At 49.5% G+C, this 20364-nt stretch overlaps 1 protein-coding gene across 1 annotated transcript; it reads left to right on the top strand.

Annotated features, from left to right (window-relative positions):
- Positions 1-10658: 10658 nt before the first annotated feature.
- Positions 10659-19366, top strand: LOC102464019 (chymotrypsin-like elastase family member 2A). Its single transcript, XM_006132726.5, has 8 exons — positions 10659-10782; positions 11088-11176; positions 13220-13317; positions 14810-14938; positions 16332-16468; positions 17181-17326; positions 18107-18259; positions 19201-19366. Exons 1-8 carry the CDS (start codon positions 10740-10742, stop codon positions 19216-19218), a joined length of 813 nt encoding a protein of 270 aa, XP_006132788.3. The 5' UTR covers positions 10659-10739; the 3' UTR covers positions 19219-19366.
- Positions 19367-20364: the final 998 nt, after the last annotated feature.

Raw genomic sequence — 20364 nt, 5'->3', positions numbered from 1 at the left:
GGAATGTGCACTCGATAGAGGGAGGCGGAGCAAAGCTGTGGAGCCACTCCATGGCGCCCCCTGCAGCCTCACGGAGGCAGTAGCCGCCGCAGCTGCTAAGCACCCTGCCACCTTCAGGACAACTGCACCTGTGGTCCAGCAAGGCACCCACGCTCAGGCTTCCAGCTGCCCAGCTGTCACCTCTCCTGGGTGGAGACCTGCCTGGCTCACATTCGGACAGGGTATTTCCCAGCTGCGCTGTTCCTTGCCTACACTGTGAGCTCCCCGGCAAGCCAGACAGCCTAATCCAGTCAGCATCCGCACTTTGCTTTCTCCGCAGAGTACACAGGGCAACAGCACAACCCTTTCTAAGCAAAGCACATGGAGTCTTAAGGTGAAAGCATTACCGAGAAAACATTAAAAATAAAAAAAGAACCTGCATGCCTGCAGGTAGCTTACTACATCACCCCCTAACTCAGGGGTGGGCAATAACTTTGGAAGGAGGGGGGCACTTCACAAATTTCGGAAGTGGCTGCAGGCCGACCTGGAAGGGGTGGGGCTTGGGCAGAAGGGGCAGGGTTGAGAGCTACCCTACCGGAAGCTTTGCTTGCCCTGGGGTCCCTCCCCCCGACTTCTGGCCAATGGAAGGAACCTGGAGCAGATGGGAGGGTGCTGGGGGTGGAGGCTTGTCTGCGGTGGAGGCTTAGAATTTACATAACACGGCTAGTAGCTCCTGGCCCTGCTGCTAACCTGTTGCCCAGCAGGGACAAGCCCTCTGAACAGAAGCAATTGAAAGGGCTCGCACCTCCCAGGCAACAGGCCAGTGGGACTGAGTTCTGCGAGCCCTTTCAATTGCTACTATGAAAGGGAGTGTGCCTTTCCCATGCCTGTCGTTGCCCTAGAGCATTGCTAGGGAGCCAGAGACATGCGAGCCCTTTCAACTTCTTCTGTTATGTAACCCTTCTGCCGGGTAGGCCTGGCAGTAACCAGGGCTGGGTCCAATATCTTGGGGTCCATCTCACATAGAATCGGCTCGAGCCCCCACCCAGTAATCTGGGAAATTCACACACCCCTGGGCGCCTCTGAGAGGCAATGCTTCCCCACTCGCAAGCACTGAGTCTGAGTGTAGGAAAGAAACATTTAATGAAACAGAGAGAGAAGTCATACGGCATTAACTTGGGGAAACCACCACAAACAGAGTTCATAACCCAAACATGAGCCAAGCCCCCACCCCAGCCAAGAATTGCCCGAAGTCCAAAGAGTCCGACACCCCAAAAGTCTCTGTCCCTGGTCCGTGCCACCCAGAGTCCCAAAGTTCACCCGCAGGGTTTCACTCCCAACCTGGGTAGAAATGGGGGTGGGGGGATAGCTAGGGGGCACCTTATATAAAACTCCGCCACGCTCCATCAGCTGTCTCGTCCCACGCCACTGGACGCTCCGCTGGGTGCCTGCCGCCGCTCCTCATCTGCTGCTGCCGCTCCACACCACGCCGCTGGTCGCCACTCCTCGCCTGCCGCTGCTCCTACCAGCCACATTACACCACCACTCCACTGGCTGCAATGAGTCTGGCTCATATTCACACCCACCCCTCTGCCACCGTTTCCTGTTCTCTGCATATGTCAATTGGCTTTTTAAAATTCAAGTGCCCTTAACGCTGGGGAACTGAGCAGACTGGTTAAAAACTGCTCAATCCCTGTTGCACACACAGATCTATTTGCCCCTGCCAGTGTGCTGGGTTTCCCTCCGCGACCCTGCTCCAAATGCTGCAGTGGGTTTTGCTCTGTGTTCAGTGATTCCTCTGCTGTGGCTTGACTGAGACCAAGTGCGTCTCAAATCTGAGCCACAGGGGTGCGCTGCAGAGCTCCGACACGGTGGCAAAGAAGAACCACAAGGTAACGCATGAAAACTTCTGCAGAACCCAAAGCCTCAGGGAAGATGTTCTGGTTGTGCCAGGGTTCCCCGTCTTTATGTGGGATGAAGAGTACTTCACAGGAGGCTGTTACAGAGGGTCAGGTGCTCAGAGTGCTGAGTAAATCAAAAGATCCCCCAAGAACTAACCAATTCTCAATGCAAATCATACTAAGAAAGCCACATTACATGTCGGATACTGACAGTGTGCAAGGCACTGACATGGCTGGAAGAGCTCTGCTAACTACCACAAAGGACTCGCAGGCTTCTTATCACCCTTCCAAAATCATCTTGAATTAATGATGGGAAAACCCAGAGTGAATTGTAAGAACTAGCTCCATTTAATCCACTAAACAGTATTACAGGTTGAACCTCTCCAGTCTGGCAACATCTGTGGTCCAGCATGATTGTAGTTAGCTGGACATCCACTTCTCAAGGGTGTGGCCAAGTTTCCCACAGTCCCATAAAGTTTGTTTACAGCCATCAGACCTGGTTCTCAGTGTTCTATGCGGTTATTTAGCTCTAATTTACCCATCGTCTAAGAGCCCAGAAAGCAATGGAAGGGTTGGTAATGCTGCTAGACAATATTGACCTCCTGTGGGTCAACAAATTCTCTGATTCGGCATCAGTCAGGTCCCAAAGGTGCCAGACTAGAGAGGTTCAACCTGTACCTGGGAAATGATTATACAACCATAGAACCAAAGATGGATTTGGTTAGGAAAAGCTTGGTGTAAGGGCTCCTGGAAGTAGCGCAGGCAAACAGCTATGCAATGACCTTCTCCCTACAATCTCCTCACTGGGATAAATAAAAAGCCCTTTAAAGCTGATGTTAACATACCCAAGCTGAGAAGAGGTTTACAGGAGCAGCATCTGCATCTTTACTGTTTCCTAAGGACATGCCCGCGGCTCAATGAACTGTGTGAGTAAGTCATTAAAAAGAAGAAGACAAGGAAAAAAACCACCAGAGGGTGAAATGGAGGAAGTTTTGCCACTGCAAGCAGAGCGGAGAGCCAGGAACAGGCTGGCAAAAGCCCTTCTGAATCCCAACACGGCTGCCAGATTATTAGTGGGAGAGAAAAATAACCTATTGGCAGCAGTGATACACGCAGTGAAAAAAAACCCGTTGTCTTCTTACTGACTGTAGTGTAAATCTATTGCAGTCAGTAGGTTACACTTGGTGTAACACGGGGGTGAGAGGAGAAGCAGGCTCAGTGAGCCCATATGCTTGCTCTTTCTTAGCTCTCCTAGAGCTCTCTCTTTGTGGGGCAGGTCTGCTGTGTTGGAGAGCTGGGAGGCAGCAGGAATCAGTAAATAGCTAGAGCCTTTAATCTGCCACTCTCCAGTTTCAGTCCAGTCCAGTGGCCTGATACTGTTGTCATCTGTCAATAAATATATATTTTATTACATGAAATGTGTGTGTGTGAGTGTGTGTGTGGGAGGGGGGTCTCAGTCTAGATCCCATTGGCCAAGTATCCGCCCAAGTTATTCATGTTATTAATCTCAGGACGGTTTAGGACGGGCCATCGACACCATCAATCAACCTTACAAGTGATCCACTGCCTTTACTCGTGCTGGGTCTATATATGGGGGAAGCAAATGAATTCCATAGCCAAGTCTGTCAAATCAGCATCTTCCACTAGCCCTCAATTCCCTCATCCATTGTGCCAAAGACAATTCTCCCAACATCTGTCTCTGTTTTCTCCCCTCCTGGGTTCCAGATATTCCAAAGCGACTGGAATATTGCAGGGAGTGTTTCCCATGAGACCCGCTGAGCAGCGCCGTATTCAGACTGCTAACAAAAACAAAACCAAACCAAAACAAGAAAAACAAAATAAAACAAAACAAAAAACAAGAACATAAGAATGGCCATACTCGGTCAGACCGAAAGTCCATCCAGCCTAGTATTCTGTCTTCCAACAGTGGCCAATACCAGGTGCCCCAGAGGGAGTGAACCAAACCGGTAATGATCAAGCAATCTCTCTCCTGCCATCCATTTCCACACTCTGACAAACAGCGGCTAAGAACACACACACACACACACACACACACACACACACACACACACACACACACGCTTTTGTGAGCTACAACTCACTTTCTTGGCTGCTGAAAAAAAATAAAAGAAAAAAAAGGGGCTATAGCAATGGGCATAATCTGTAAGCGGATCATGCCTGTGGCTTTCCAAATATAATCAAACAAGATCTGCCCTATTGCCCACCATTTCTACCTGCATACAGTGCTCGCCTAGTCATCTTGGATTTGTGGATGAGCCCAAATGCATGAATCATAGAATCCTAGGACTGGAAGGGACCTCGAGAGGTCATCGAGTCCAGCCCCCTGCCCTCAAGGCAGGACCAAGCTCCGTCTACACCATCCCTGACAGATGTCTATCTAACCTGTTCTTAAATATCTGCAGAGAGGGAGATTCCACCACCTCCCTTGGCAATTTATTCCAATATTTGACCACCCTGACAGTTAGGAATTTTTTCCTAATGTCCAATCTAAACCTCCCCTGCTGCACTTTAAGCCCATTACTCCTTGTCCTGTCCTCAGTAACCAAGAGGAACAAATTTTCTCCTTCCTCCTTGTGACACCCTTTTAGATATTTGAAAACCGCTATCATGTCCCCCCTTAATCTTCTTTTTTCCAAACTAAACAAGCCCAGTTCATGAAGCCTGGCTTCATAGGTCATGTTCTCTAAACGTTTAATCATTCTTGTCGCTCTTCTCTATACCCTTTCCAGTTTCTCCACATCTTTCTTGAAATGTGGCGCCCAGAACTGGACACAGTACTCCAGCTGAGGCCTAACTAGTGCAGAGTAGAGCGGCAGAATGACTTCACGAGTTTTGCTTACAACACACCTGTTGATACAACATAGAATCATATTTGCTTTTTTTGCAACAGCGTCACACTGTTGACTCATATTCAACTTGTGGTCCACTATGACCCCTAGATCCCTTTCCGCCATGCTCCTTCCTAGACAGTCGCTTCCCATCTGGTATGTATGGAACTGATTGTTCCTTCTTAAGTGGAGCACTTTGCATTTCTCTTTATTAAACCTCATCCTGTTTACCTCTGACCATTTCTCTAACTTGCTAAGGTCATTTTGAATTATGTCCCTATCCTCCAAAGAAGTCGCAACCCCACCCAGTTTGGTATCATCTGCAAACTTAATAAGCGTACTCTCTATCCCAATATCTACATCATTGATGAAGATATTGAACAGTACGGGTCCCAAAACAGACCCTTGCGGAACTCCACTTGTTATCCCTTTCCAGCAGGATTTAGAACCGTTAACAACAACTCTCTGACTACGGTTATCCAGCCAATTATGCACCCACCTTATCGTGGCCCTATCTAAGTTATATTTGCCTAGTTTATCAATAAGAATATCATGCGAGACCATATCAAATGCCTTACTAAAGTCTAGGTATATGACATCCACCGCTTCTCCCTTATCCACAAGGCTCGTTATCCTATCAAAGAAAGCTATCAGATTAGTTTGGCATGACTTGTTCTTCACAAACCCATGCTGGCTATTCCCTATCACTTTATTACCTTCCTAGTGTTTGTATAGGATTTCCTTAATTACCTGCTCCATTATCTTCCCCGGGACAGACGTTAAACTGACCGGTCTGTAGTTTCCTGGGTTGTTCTTATTCCCCTTTTTATAGATGGGCACAATATTTGCCCTTTTCCAGTCTTCTGGAATCTCCCCTGTCTGCCATGATTTTTCAAAAAACATAGCTAAAGGCTCAGATACCTCCTCTATCAGCTCCTTGAGTATCCTGGGATGCATTTCATCAGGACCTGGTGACTTGCTGACATCTAACTTTCCTAAGTGATTTTTAACTTGTTCTTTGTGTATCCTATCTTCTAAACTTACCCTCTCTCTGCTTGTATTCACTACGTTAGGCACACCTCCAGACTTCTTGGTGAAGACCGAAACAAAGAAGTCATTGGGCATCTCCGCCATTTCCAAGTTTCCTGTTACTGCTTCTCCCTCCTCACTAAGCAGTGGGCCTACCCTGTCCTTGGTCTTCCTCTTGCTTTTAATGTATTTATAAAAGGTCTTCTTGTTTCCCTTTATGCCTGTAGCTAGTTTGATCTCATTTTGTGCCTTTGCCTTTCTAATCTTGCCCCTGCATTCCCGTGTTGCTTGCGTATATTCATCCTTTGTTATTTGTCCTAGTTTCCATTTTTTATATGACTCCTTTTTTATTTTGAAATCATGCAAGATCTCCTTGTTAAGCCAAGCTGGTCTTTTGCCATATTTTCTATCTTTCCTACACAGCGGAATTGTTTGCTTTTGGGCCCTTAACAACATCCCTTTGAAATACTTCCAACTCTCCTCAGTTGTTTTTCCCTTCAGTCTTGCTTCCCATGGGACCTTACCTACAAGTTCTCTGAGCTTATCAAAATCTGCCTTCCTGAAATCCATTACCTCAATTGTGCTGGTCTCCCTTCTACCTTTCCTTAAGATCATGAACTCTATTATTTCATGATCACTGTCCCCTATACTGTCTTCCACTTTCAAGTTCTCAACTAGTTCCTCCCTATTTGTTAAAACCAAATCCAGAACAGCTTCTCCTCTGGTAGCTTTTTCAACCTTCACCCCTTTACCTTCCACTAACATTTAATCCAGGGGTGGGGAACCGAAGGCTTGCCTGAATCTAGCCCCCCCTCAGCATTGGGGAGTCTGTGCTGTTGGTGCTCCAGCCTCCCCCTCTCCCCGCCCAGCTGCCCCACTGCGAGGCTAGAGCACACAAAATCTACTAGCCTGGCCCTGGTGTGCAAGAGGAATGAGGGGACTGTCTTTCTCCTTCTCAGTCCGGAGCCACGTCAGTGAGGTTTTGGGGTTTTGTTTGTTTGGGTTTTGGGTTTTTTTTTCTCTTCTCACTTGTGTGCAGCCCCTGACTGATTTTTCTGTGGGGCTATGTCTAGACGGCAAGCCTCTTTCGAAAAAGAGCGTCTAGACTGCAAGCAGTACTTTCGAAAAAGCAAGCCGCCTTTTCGAAAGAAAGCAGCGAGTAAGTCTGGATGCTCTCCTTCTAAAAAGCCCTGTTGGCATTCAAGAACGCCTTTTTTCGAAAGAGCACTTTCGAAAAAAGGCGTTCTTCCTCGTGAAATGAGATTTACCGCCGTCGAAAGAAAAGCCGCGTTCTTTCGATTTAATTTCGAAAGAACGCGGCTGCAGTCTAGACGCAGGTGATGTTTTTTCGAAAAAAGGCTACTTTTTTCGAAAAAAAACCCTGAGTCTGGACACAGCCTGGGTCAGCGGCCCCCCAACCCAAAAAAGACTCCCCACCCCTCATTTAATCTCTTACCTGCTTTTGCCCTATTTTCCTGCATCCACATTACAGAAATGTACCCTGCAGTCCCTGAAGAGGGTGAGCTCACAGCTGTCTCCCAGTGCACACACCGCGTGCTGGATCCTTGCTGATGACAGCAGGCCAGGCTATTGCATAAGCCTTTCCCCGGAGGTTGGAGACTGAGCTTCCATGCAGTTTGCCAGATGGTGCATTCCCAAGAAGACCTTAAAAACAGAGGCCCCATGGACTGTGCGCACCTAGCGTGACCAGATGTCCTGATTTTATAGGATCAGTCATGATATTCACAGCTTTTGTCTTATGTAGGTCTGTTACCCCTTCCCGATTTCTCACACTTGGGCTGTGTCTACACTGCACCCCTTTTCCGGAAAAGGGATGCAGATTAGACAAGTCAGAATTGCAAATGCAGCGGGGATTTACATTTTCCCTGCTCCATTTGCATGAACATGGCTGCCACTTTTTTCTGGCTTGGGGCTTTGCCGGAGAAAAGCGCCAGTCTAGATGGGATCTTTCGGAAAATAAAGCCTTTTCCGGAAGATCCCTTATTCCTCTTAAAATCAGGAATAAGGGATCTTCCGGAAAAGGCTTTATTTTCCGAAAGATCCCATCTAGACTGGCGCTTTTCTCCGGCAAAGCCCCGAGCCGGAAAAAAGCGGCATCCATGTTCATGCAAATGCCGCGGGGGATATTTAAATCCCCCGCAGCATTTGCAATTCTGACTTGTCTCATTAGCATCCCTTTTCCGGAAAAGGGGTGCAGTGTAGACACAGCCTTGCTGACTAGTGACAGACTTCCCCAGGCCCGGCAGCGAAAGGAAGCGGGTGCGCTCTGGTGCGCAGCTCCGGCAAGAGCCGGCTGAGCTGTGGCAAAAGCCAGCAGGGAGCTATTTAAAGAGCTGGCAGGGACCCGGGTTGCAATATAGGACAGTACTTGTAAGAAATGTTACGTTACTTTCACCCTGGACAATGTGAGTGCAGGGAGGAGGGGGGCTCGGCTCCTGAGAAGGGCAGGACCTTGGGTGGCAGGGGCAGGACAAGGGGCTTCCCCCAGCCAGTCTCAGTGCCACCTGGACTGCACCACATTGGGCTCTGGTGGCAATTGAAAGGGCTCAGGGGCTCCGGCTGTTGCTACTGCCACGGCAAGTAGCACTGATGGCCTGGAGCCCTGGGTCCTTTTAAATCACCATGCCCTGGATCCACAGCTGCCTTTCTCCCTCACACTGGTCAGCAGCCCTGCTATTTGGTTACCCTGTGTGCACCAAAGCACCCCGGCAGGTTTTTAAGGCCAGGTGCTTCTCAGGACCTTAGTCCGAAATAACACACACACCTCCAAGATGGAATTTGGAAGCAGTGCGACCACACGCCCAAGCCCGTTAGTTGAACAGCTGTGGAATGCGAACTCTGTAGTCCTACTTTTCACGAGTAAGGCTATTTCCGAACTTGTAAGTCTGAAATAACGTTCGTGTGGACGCTCTGGTACCGCTAATTCAAACTAATTGGCCTCCAGGAGGTCTCCTGCAGCTCCCCAGAGTCCAAAGTAGTGCGTTCACATGAAGGGAGTCAGCCTCGGACTGCATTCGATTCTTCCCCATTGTGAGGACACGAAGTTCGAATTTGTAAAATCAGGTGCCCAGAAGTCAAACATAGTGAATTCGGAACAATCTCCTAGTGTAGACGTGGCCTGAGAGTAGTCAGGGTTCGCATATTCCTCACAGATCAGTCGTGAGCCTGGGCCCAACATTCCCTTTGTCTCATGCTGATATGCATAGCACCAACTGCTGTCCTTCAGTCCTGAGGTGGGTAGCACTGCACAGGTCTGCTTTGAAGTGCGTTCAGAGGCTGTAGGATGAAAGGTGCCATCTAGTTATTTGTTTTCAGTTATTAACAATAATAGGGTGTTACATACGGTGTGAAAAATTGAGAATGTATGTACAACATTTGAATTCTGGATGATTTTATGGAATTGCTTTGTGTCTGGATGCCTCCATATGCATGGGGATATCTGCTACTAGGTCTGCGAGCAGGTTTCACCCAACCTTGGGACAATGGAGACTTACTAATGTGAATTGCTCCCATTCAAATGGGAACACCGCACGGCAATGGGGTGGCGGAAGTCTAGGGAAACCAGTTTGAACAACTGTGTCTACACGGAAGGGGTTGGAATTGCCCCAGGAGCGGGAACAAAGATGTGATGAGGGAACAGCCCTTTACAAACGCAGAGGCTGGGCCACTCAGAGAGAGCTTATGTCAAGAGAAAGGAGCAACGGGGCACTTGCCTTCATAGCAGAGAGAGCCCTTTCAGACTCCACATCCAGCCATGGCCAAAGGAAGTTTAACAAACTCTGTGAGTTGAAGGAGAAGCTATGACTTGCAGGAAGAAGACCCTGAACACTTTAAAGACTCTGACCTAAGCCCAAAGGACTTTTGGGAGGGGGGAACACATGCAGGGTGTCCATTATTAGGCCTGGATTTATATTTTGTGCTGCCTGAAGGGGGTTAGGATCCCCTTTTGCAAAACCTTTGTGGACTGTCCTTCAACTGGAAAGTGTAAACCAGAGTGCTCACGAGGCTCACTTGAGCAACCGGGGCATCTTTGTGGAGTCAGCACTAGTTCTGAGGCCTAGGACAGCTGGATCATGAGGTTCCATTTCTGTGACAGGGAAAACAGAGAGCCTGTGCCATGGGACCATGCTAGAGTTGCCAAAAGAGACAGTTCTGGAGCTGCCTAGACTCAGGAGCCCCTAAACCTCACATGGTCACGGCCCAGTTTGGGGGGATCCATACACAGCAGCCTGGTGAGTTTCCAGCAGGAAGAGCTTTACCAGGGCTGTGAAAAAAATTACAGTTTCTGGCTTGCTCAGTCACTTTGGAGCTGGAGGAGAAGGCGGGGTGGGACCGTCTTTGCATCTTAATATTTTTGAGGGCAGGGCTCTAATTATTGATCCCAACTCCCCACTATTCTCACCTCCTGAAAAAAGGCAACTTAGGCAAGGATCTAATACTATTCCAATGCCCGTCCCTTCAGTGCAGTCCCTTCCTTGCCTTTGTCCCTTTTGCAACATGCCCAAATGTCCTTCCTCGCCCTTGCCCCCTCCCTTACCGGACACCCAAACCCTGTCCCTGGCAGCTTTATCCTTCCACTGCAACCCCAGGCTGGTTGTGGACTACAGGGCACCGTGGGAAATGCTGGGGTGAGATTTACACCCCCAATTTCAGGTAATTTCCCCTCCCAACCACCTCTTTGCGAACAGGATTCAAGGTAGCGGGAGTACGAACAGCTGCAACAAACAAAATGTTGCTCATGCAGCACTCCCCCCACCCCCTGTGCGTGCAAATGCATTTCAAGGTCCGTCTTTTTTTAGCATTTGCACGCACAGGAAAACGTCCCATGGTAGCGAAACCTTCCCACTGGTGACGAAGCCACCCTCCCCGCCCCTGCTGGCCGTATCGCCCAGAGATAAGCGTGACAGACATAAAAGCAGGCTCAACAGAGACGCTGCTCCTGATACAGCTACCCGCCACCATGATCGGTATCCTGTTTGTTACCCTGACGCTGACCGCTGGGGGTATGTATCCTGCCCAGGTGTAGAGTTTAATTTCTGCAGATTTCCAGCTTGATTGTGCGGTCCTGATGCTGCCCAGCAACCTGGAAGCACACAAATATCAGAATAATAGGCATGGTGCGAGGGCTGGACTAGAATCCGGCCTGCTGGATGGCTTACGAACATCAATAGCAACAGGGGTGCCAGATCGGCCCCTCAACATCGCAGGAGAGCGGTTTGATCTGATGTTCCACACGGAACAGGTCAGTTTGGGGGAGACTTAACATGTTCTTAATTCTGGTGTTGACCTCATCTTGTGTCCCTTGCAGCCCTCGGTTGTGGGAATCCTGCCTACCCACCTCTCTTGACCAGAGTAGTTGGAGGAGAAGATGCAAGACCATTCAGCTGGCCCTGGCAGGTTTGTGATTTCCTGGTTCCCTTAGCCCACTCCTGGATGTCTTGAGCCACTCTGCCTTCCCGTTACACTGGGCCTTGCTTTGCTCAGCTGACACCCACGTTGATGTCACTTCCCTGTTTGTCTGCCAGGCGATCCCTTTTCAACACGGTAGCCGTTCTATTCCAAACGCCGCGGCCTCAGGGGTCAGAGCCCTACTGACTTCTAGTGAAACTCAAAAAAACGGGAAGGCATAAAGAGGAAAGAGCCCCGGGACCCCCTGCATCTGGTTAGCAGGCACCGCAGCTTTGGCTGGTTCTAGAGTAATAGATACAGTCCAAAGAACTCAGCCCTGCTCATCATCCCAATGCAGCGGAAGATTTTGACTCTCTGAAAGACTTCTCTCCTGCATGGCGCGAGAAGCAATAATTGCTCAAATTAAACAAACAGGACAGTTTACATATGTCCCTGATGTAAGGGGGAGGGGAAGACAGCATGTAAGGAGGAGGGCAGGGGGAACAGAGGCATGCAACTTAAGGACCCCTGGTGCATGCAGAGAGCTTGGTCTGCTGAGGCAAGCGGGAAGCCGCGTAGGTGTATTTTGCCTGTGGTCAGAATGGAACACACTACAGGGACAACCGGCCTTGTGCTGAAGGGGCAGGAAGCAGTGTAAGAACTGGGTTCTGTCCCTAGCTCTGCCACACACTCACTGTCTGGCCTTAAGCAAGTCCTTTAGCATCCAATCCAGCTCCCACTGCAATCAGCAGAGGGGAAAATCCCTCTCCCTGGCGTCAGTGGCAACTGGCTCTCTTTGTGCTCAGGACCATGCGGCGACCACTTGATAAGCTGGTCAATAAATAGCAAAGAGCATGCTGGGAAGTGATACGGGCATGGTGTTTTGGGACACGATGCCTTAGTTTCTGATCCCTGTCCCCTGGGCACATGTCGGATTCATTTGCTAATGTTAGAGCTTCTCCTATAGAAGATGCTAAAGATGAGTTACCTGGTTACTGTTAACTTCTCAGCCTAGATAGCCGTGCTGCTTTGCCATGCTCTTTAAACAATGGATCTGGGTCCTAAGTGATCTTTGTCCACAGCTAATAGACCAACCAAGTGTCAAAGCATGCTGGGATCCTTCAGGATGAAAGCTCAGAGGAATAAGGGCTTGTCTTCACTTACCCGGAGATCCACACTGCGGAGATCGATCTCCCAGGGTTTGATTTAGCAGGCCTCGTAAGGACTCACTAAATCGACCGCTGATGGCACCCCCATCAACCCCAGTACTCCACTGGGGTGTGAGGAGTAAAAGAAGTTCATAGACTCACAGAATCCTAAGGCTGGAAGAGACCTCAGGAGGTCATTGAGTTTCTCCTATTGCTGTCCTGCAGTGGGGATGCCATGGAAATTCAACCTAAGGTACGTCGACTCCAGCTAGGCTATTCTCATAGCTGGAGTTGCGTAGCTTAGGTCGACTTTCTCCAGTAGTGTAGACCCAGCCTAAGAGAGCAGTGTCATATTTTGCTAGAGGCTTGTTCAGCAAATAACTGCTGTCTCAAAATAGGGAATATTTAACCCTCAGAATAGACTGAAAAAGCAGCACTTCTATAGCTCATCACCTGCTCAAAGGATAAGAAATGACACCTCTGTAAAGCTGATACCCCCACCCCCTTGGCTCATTTGGGCAATGGGAAGCACAGAGAAGCTAAACAACCTACCCACAATTAATCGAAAGCAGAGCAGAAATGACACCTCGGGGGTTTCTGGATCCTTAGATTCCCTCTCCATGATCAGGTCACTGGCCCACTAAAGCCAGTGAAACATTTTTTTAAAAATCACCTTCTGGGACCGATTTCTACACAGAATAACACAGGGGTTATTTCTTCTGTGGTCTCGGTTTGACCCATGCTTAGTAAATAGCTTTGGGAAAGCAACGCTGAAACAAAACGTTGGAACTAACCTTGCCCCAAGAGAAGGATCTGGACCTCGAGTACTTTGGTGCTCAGATGTCCACCTCACCCCACCAGGAGAGGCCAAGCAGTGAGTAGCATTCTCGCCGTATCATTCCAGGTCTCCCTGACATATAACTACAATGACGGCTGGTACCACACCTGCGGGGGAACCCTCATTGCACCTAACTGGGTCATGACGGCTGCTCACTGCATCAGGTACGTTGGCTGGACAATCGTTTCTTTTAAGTCCACGTGCTGGAAGCTGTAAATGCTCGGAGCTAAGGAGAAAGACAAAGCACATTACTAACAGGCTCTTCAGTTCCATACCTGCTGATTCACTGGAAGGGGGAAACGTCCTTCTTCCCCTGCTTGTGCAATGCCCTGAACTGTTGGCTTGATTTTTTGCAGGTATAACTCTAACGGGCATTTATTCAATTACCCAGACCTTTTAAAAATCAGCTGTGCTCTGTTTACAAGCACATGGAACAATGAGTTCCATGGGGTCTCTAGGGCTATGTCTAGACTGCAAGCCTCTTTCGAAAGAGAGCGTCTAGACTGCACGGAGAAATTTCGAAAAAGTGGCTTGCTTTTTCGAAAGAAAGCATCCAGTGAGTCTGGATGCTCTCTTTTGAAGAAGCCCTATTTACATTGAAGAACGCCTTCTTTCGAAAGAGAAGCTTTCGAAAGAAGGCGTTCTTCCTCGTAAATTGAGGTTTACCGCCATCGAAAGAAAAGCCGCGTTCTTTCGAATTAATTTCGAAAGAACGCGGCTTGAGTCTGGACGCAGGGGAAGTTTTTTCGGGAAAAGGCTACTTTTCCCGAAAAAACCCCTGAGTCTGGACACAGCCTAGGTCACCCGCTTCCAGGAAGAACTAGTCCCTTTGGTTTTAAATGCACCAGCCATCAACTTCAGTGAGAGAGCTTCTTGTTACTGATCAGGGGTGTAGCCGTGGGTGGGCCTGAGTGGGCTGTGGCCCACCCCTTTTGGATTCAAGCCCACCCCCCACCAGCTTGCTCAGCGCTCTGGTCTGGGAGTGGGGCCGGGGCTTATGTCGCTCTGCCCCAGGGCTCTGGCTGGGGAATGGGGCTGGGGTTTATTCCCCCATCTCTTCTGTCCCACTTCTGCCTCCCCATTCCTGCCCACCCAAGATCAGGGCCCATCTAAGTCGCCGATTATGGAATGGTGCAAAAATGAGGAGAGGGATCAGTTTTGGCTGCATCACCTTAAATGCCCCAATCAAAGCCAATTCTCCTAACCAGCAGCTCACTACAGGCCTGTTTCCTATACACCCATGCACTGGAGCATGTCACTGCCACCTCCCGTCACAGAAAGCATGGCCAGATACGATCTCCCACGGGCTGGCTGTGTGTGAGGTACAAGCGCCAGGGTGCCCCGTACTATGACACAAACGTCCGCACCAGTGGAGATGCTTTTGTAACAGACCTCGTCGCACTACGAGTGAGGCCTTCTGAATTGCTCAGGTGTGCCAGGAAACGGCAGCCTCGTCCTCTGAAGATCGGCTGGGGCCCCACATTTAGCAGGAATCTTGACGGGAGCCAGAGGACCATATGGAGGTGCAGCCTCTAGTGGTTCCAGCCTGCAATGCTCCCTCCGAAGCCAACAATCCTCCGTTAATTTACAACAATGCACGCTGGCACGTTTTCCCACTGGAGCTGAGTGTCTCTCCCTGTTCCTTTTCCTCCCCAGCTCTTCTCGGACCTATATGGTGTTCCTTGGCAAATTCAACCTAGTGGCTTATGAAGAAGGAGCGATTGGAATCAGTCCACAAAAAATCATTGTCCATGAAGGTTGGAACCCAAGCGACGTTGCAGGCGGGTGAGTGGATAGCAGCTACTTGAACCATGTGTGAGAGAGGGACCCAAACCAAACCCTCTGGGTCCAAACACCCTTGCACTGTGGGCAGCTCCGAATCTGGAGCCCATTGTCACAGTATAGGCTAGAGGTCCCAAGTGGTGGCTGGAGAAACATTCTGGGGAGTTATGGCTAAGGCTGAGGTCAGCTGCTAGCCCCATGCCCAGGGCCCTGCTCCCAGCCCCATAACAGGGTCCCTAGCAGTCAGCCTAGGCCCTCAGCTGAGGTACAGCTCTGAGCCCCACCCGCACTGTGGCTCCCAGCCTTGGTCCCCTTACACCTTTCCCCATGCCCCCTTGGAGCCGCAGCCCTGCTTCCAGCCTGGGGGTAAGGAAAGGGGGCAGTAAGGAGGGCATGAGGTAAAAAATGTGAGGACAGGCTCATGCGGATGAGTCCAAAATCCTGAGAGACTGGATGTGGGGAGCAGTCAACTCTTTCCCCAGTTCAACCCCTTGAATGCTGATTACTGAGGCTGAGGAAGGCTTGAAACACTACTGACCTGCCGCCCGCTGTAGAGAGGAAAGGCACAGCCCACTGCCCCCGCTGAGGGGTGGGGGGAAGGGTTTGGGCAAACCCATCCTCTTAAAGAGAAAAATCAGCTAAAATCCTGGATGCTCCAGCACAACACCTGAGTTTGGGTGCTGACTCAGCAATACACTGGAACATAAAGACTTCGCAGGCCTCCCTTACCTCATGCAAGGAAAGGCCCGGTGCTCCAGTAGGGCCAGGAGGCTGCGAGGCATGGGTGTGGGGTGGTGTATGGGCAGCACTGACTGGAGGAGGAGGAGGGGGTAGGCCTCTTGAACCCTTTTATCCCTAAGGGAGCATTTAAGGCAGAACCAAAGAACTCATGACCCTGGTCCCTACAGAACGTCTGCGCCAGCCTAAGAAGGAAGCCTCTGGCTGAGAGGCCATTTCCTGAGGGTCTCTGAGTAGAAGGAGGAGTCAGTAATAGTGTGGGCAGCTCCATAGGGAGCCTCTCGCCAACCACAGGGAGCTGAATGGAAATGAGTGATTTACATCAGGGATCCTTGAAAAGCCCGAAACTCCAGGACCCTCTTATCCTCAGACCTGTATGGCCAGAGGAACTGAAGTTGCTGGTGCCTGGATTTCCATACAGCTTTTGGGGACCAGGGAAGGAAAATGCAGGAACTCCCGCAGGGCCTGTGAGCACGAGGCATGTGTTTGGGGGATGAGATGCCTCTGCCATGGTCTGAGGACATTTCCTTCCTCCTCCTCCCCCAAAAGGCAGGGACTTCCCTCAAACAGGCCCAGCACTCTGTCAATGCCACATCTTAATAGGTCTGTGCTTTCTTCCATGTTCCCTCCACCGTGGCTTGCGCCCACACGAACCCAGCAACGACATCGCTTTGATCAAACTCTCCCAAAGTGTCGGCACAACCAACCAAATCCAGCCGGCCTGCCTCCCTCCTGCCAACAGCATCCTGGCCTCTAACACCGTCTGCTACGTAACAGGGTGGGGAAGACTGAGGAGTAAGTGTCCATCCCGTTCCATAGTCACACTAAGTCCTTCTGTGTTAACACATCCTTGGGAATGGACTGGAATAAGGTGGTGTTTTTTCCTGGGGCCGCTTAACTCTCAAATCAAAGGGGGATCGGACCAGGGCCTTGGCTCCGCTCCAGCAGCAGAGATGGTTTTTGCATTTTCTTTGCCGAACGCTTAGTTTTTTGTAAGGACTGGGGGTGTTTGCACAATGGGGCTGAGACCTCGAGAGGCAGCTGGAATCCAAGTCAGTGTGCTCTGCCGGCTGCTGGGGCAGCCTGTGTACATGGCAGAGTCGAAAAGGCCCTTTACAGAAAGGAATGCTAGTGAGGGACAGCCAGCCTGGAACAGGGCAGGCCCCATGCAGGGAATGGGCATGATGCAGGCAACAGCCCCTAGCTACCTTGTGCTTCAGTCCTGACCAGGAGATCCTGGCCTGTTTGCTGACACGAGTAGCAATAGGAGGCTGACATGAGAATGCTAAACTGCTGAACGTTGGGAATACTGACGGAGCCATTATTAAAATAGAGGCAGGTTTCCTACTGCCTGAGATACTTTCCCGCAGGAGGGATGTAAGCAATAGAGACTGCAGCCCTTCTCTGCTTGGAATCCCTGTGGACTCTTGTCCTTGGCGGATGTGATTTTGCTGTTTCTTGCTGGCCGGGGAGCTCATCCGGCTCCCTTGTTTCTGTTCTCCTCCAGCAAATGGTCCTCTCCCCGAAAAACTGCAGCAAGGGCCGTTGCTCATCGTGGATCACGCCACCTGTTCCCAGTCTAGCTGGTGGGGCAGCGTAGTGAAAACCTCCATGGTCTGCGCAGGTGGTGACGGGGTGATCTCCAGTTGCAACGTGAGTCCCGCGAACTCGGCACTTCGGGGGCCTGGCTTTAGGAGTCTTGCTTTGTGGGAAGGAGCTAGGAAGGTGGGCAGGGTATTAGGATCTGCCCATTCCAGATAGGCTTTGAAACCCCTTCACATAGGTTGATAGAAATTCATGTGCAGAAGGACTATCCATTAACACAATGTTTCTGTGGGTCCCGACCCCTCAGGGGGTCGTGAGCAACTTAACAGGGGGTCGCAGTATCACAAAGCCTGAGAACCCCTGCAGTAACACATTAACATAAGAACATGTGAACGGCCAAACCGAGTCAGACCCAAGGTCCATCTAGCCCAGTGTCCTGTCTGCTGACAGCGCCTAATGCCAGAGGCACCAGAGGGAGGGAACAGAAAGAGGATTTATCAAGTGATCCCACCTCTGTCAAACAGAGGCCAGGGACACAATTCCTGCCCATCCTGGCTAATAGCCAGTGATAGACCTAACCTTCATGAATGTATCTAGTTCTTTTTTGAACCCTGATAAAGTCCTGGTCTTCACAACATCCTCTGGCAAGGAGTTCCACAGGCTGCCCGTGCACTGTATGAAGACATGTTAATGGCCTCACATACAAGAGGGACCCTCTTCAAACCCCTGGATCCAAACACCTGCTACATGTTGCGACCTGAACATGGCGGCTGGGAGCCTTCTCATAAGATTGGACCTGCGTTCACTCAGTTCACACTCCTGCCTTTCCACCACGTCCCATTTCCAACTTTACTGATGTTCAATCTCTCTGCCTCTCCTTCCTTGCAGGGGGACTCTGGTGGCCCACTGAACTGCAGAGGTGCTAACGGCAGGTGGGAAGTGCATGGCGTGGTCAGCTTTGGCTCCGCTCTAGGCTGTAATTATTACCGCAAACCCTCCGTCTTCACTCGGGTCTCTGCTTTCAACGACTGGATTGCTAGGGTAAGGGTCTAGTGTTTGCTGCTGATCAAGAACAGAAACTCTACTGTGAACTTTTAAACAGTCATCCCAGGGTAAAACAAGACAAACCCCGCACCCTCAAAAAAAAAAACCTCCCAGGGTTTGTCCATATGGGGAAATTGGCCAGCACACGTGGGCACACTTACACCGGAAGAGCTAGTGCACTTTAAAGTCACACCCTAACTTATTCCAAAATAACTTCTCTGCATGGACAACCCCTTCTCACAAGAAAAGACAACACTGTCTTGTTTCTAGGGAATTAGATCCTGCAGCAAAGGTATGGTGTCTTCCTGTTGGATGCAGCTATCCAAATGATCTTCATTTCCAACCAAAGTGGGGATGGTTTGGAATAAATGTCACACTTTATATTAAAGATATATTTGTAATGTTTTAATAGATTAGCATTGACATCCAAATCCTTAATATCATCTATGACTATGATTATCAGTAACACAAAAATATTATCAAGTATTTATTAACTATGCATGAACCCTTAACATAAAGAGTGATTCAGAAGCCAAATCACTGGTCTTCGGCCATGTCTATACTTACTGTGCCAGAGATTGATCTTCTGGCATTTGATTCAGCAAGTCTAGTAAAGACCCACTAAATCAAATGCTGGGGGGCACCCCCAATCAGCACTGGTACTCCTCGATTCGGCCTCCCACTATGAAGATGGCACCAACTTTTGCTTAAGGTATGTTGACTCCAGCAACATTATTTACGTAGCTGAAGTTGTGTACCTTAAGCCGACCTTCCGGGTCTAGTATAGACCTGGCCTTTAAGGAAGAGAGAGGGATGTGGATGTAGGATCAGTTCATGTATTTAAAGGGACAATTTGTAGAGTGTGGATGTCCAACTCTGTTTACAGATTTCCTTAGCTCACTGGTCTGATTTTCCCTTTTGTTTCACCCTTTCTGTAGGTTATGGCAAACAACTAACCTGAAGAGCTGTGAGCAACAGATTAACCCTGTGCTGGGGGATGGGAAGCAATTTAGCTGCTTGAAATAAAGTCGTAATCATGAAATTACAATCAGTTGAGGTGCTGAAGGAATCCGTGTATAATAAATAACGGACATTTGTTTGCAACACTCGTGTATACGCCTGTGCCTTGGGGAAAGGGAGGGTTTCGGGTAAAAACATTGTTGCAGGAAGTTTACTTCCAGTTGATAAAATCCAGCATGAATGGACGTGGCACATGAAGTACAAAACACGGAGAAGAGGGGGACTCACCCAGAGCCATCTCCTTCCACAGTCACCCTGCTGTCCCCACACTTCATTCTAATCCCACTTTCCCGTACTAGGCCCCAGCTGCCAACTCTCCCCTTGCCTCATACCTGAGCATGGGCGAATGATAATAACCATAAATCCCAATTCTCTTGATGGGAACCCAAAATACGTCATGTAGAGTTCCCATTGGTTCCCTTATTCAGTGATTTCACGCATTTACTCGTTGTATGTTATGCCCAGATTGAGGAAATTATCCTGGAGCAGCTGCTGGCTGCAGAGCTGGTCGTAGAGGCAGAGAAACCTCTGAAAGCCATTAAGCATCACAGACTAGCTGCAGCTGGTCTAAGCTACTCTGGTGTTTCTGGTAAGCCTGGATGGCTGTGAGAATTCATTAGCAGGAGAGTTAATGAAGAGCCAGCAAAATACCTTTTACTAAAACTGCCGTGCTTTTATTCCCCCAGACCCTGGGAGAAGCCTAGCAGCAAGAGAGACATCAGAGAATGCCAGGCTAGGGGGAGAAGAAACAGGAGAATCATAGAATACTAGGACTGGAAGGGACCTCGAGAGGTCATCGAGTCCAGTCCCGTACCCTCATGGCAGGACCAAATACTGTCTAGGCCATCCCTGATAGACATTTATCTAACCTACTCTTAAATATCTCCAGAGATGGGGATTCCACAACCTCCCTGGGCAATTTATTTCAGTGTTTAACTACCCTGACAATTAGGAACTTCTTCCTAATGTCCAACCTAAACCTCCCTTGCTGCAGTTTAAGCCCATTGCTTCTTGTTCTATCCTCAGAGGCCAAGATGAACAAGTTTTCTCCCTCCTCCTTATGACACCCTTTTAGAGACCTG

The sequence above is a fragment of the Pelodiscus sinensis genome, chromosome 24, assembly GCF_052426305.1.
Source record: "Pelodiscus sinensis isolate ZL-2025 chromosome 24, ASM5242630v1, whole genome shotgun sequence".
Classification (NCBI taxonomy): domain Eukaryota; kingdom Metazoa; phylum Chordata; order Testudines; family Trionychidae; genus Pelodiscus; species Pelodiscus sinensis.
Note: the sequence above shows the minus strand (reverse complement) of the source record. Positions and strands in the feature narration are given on the sequence as shown.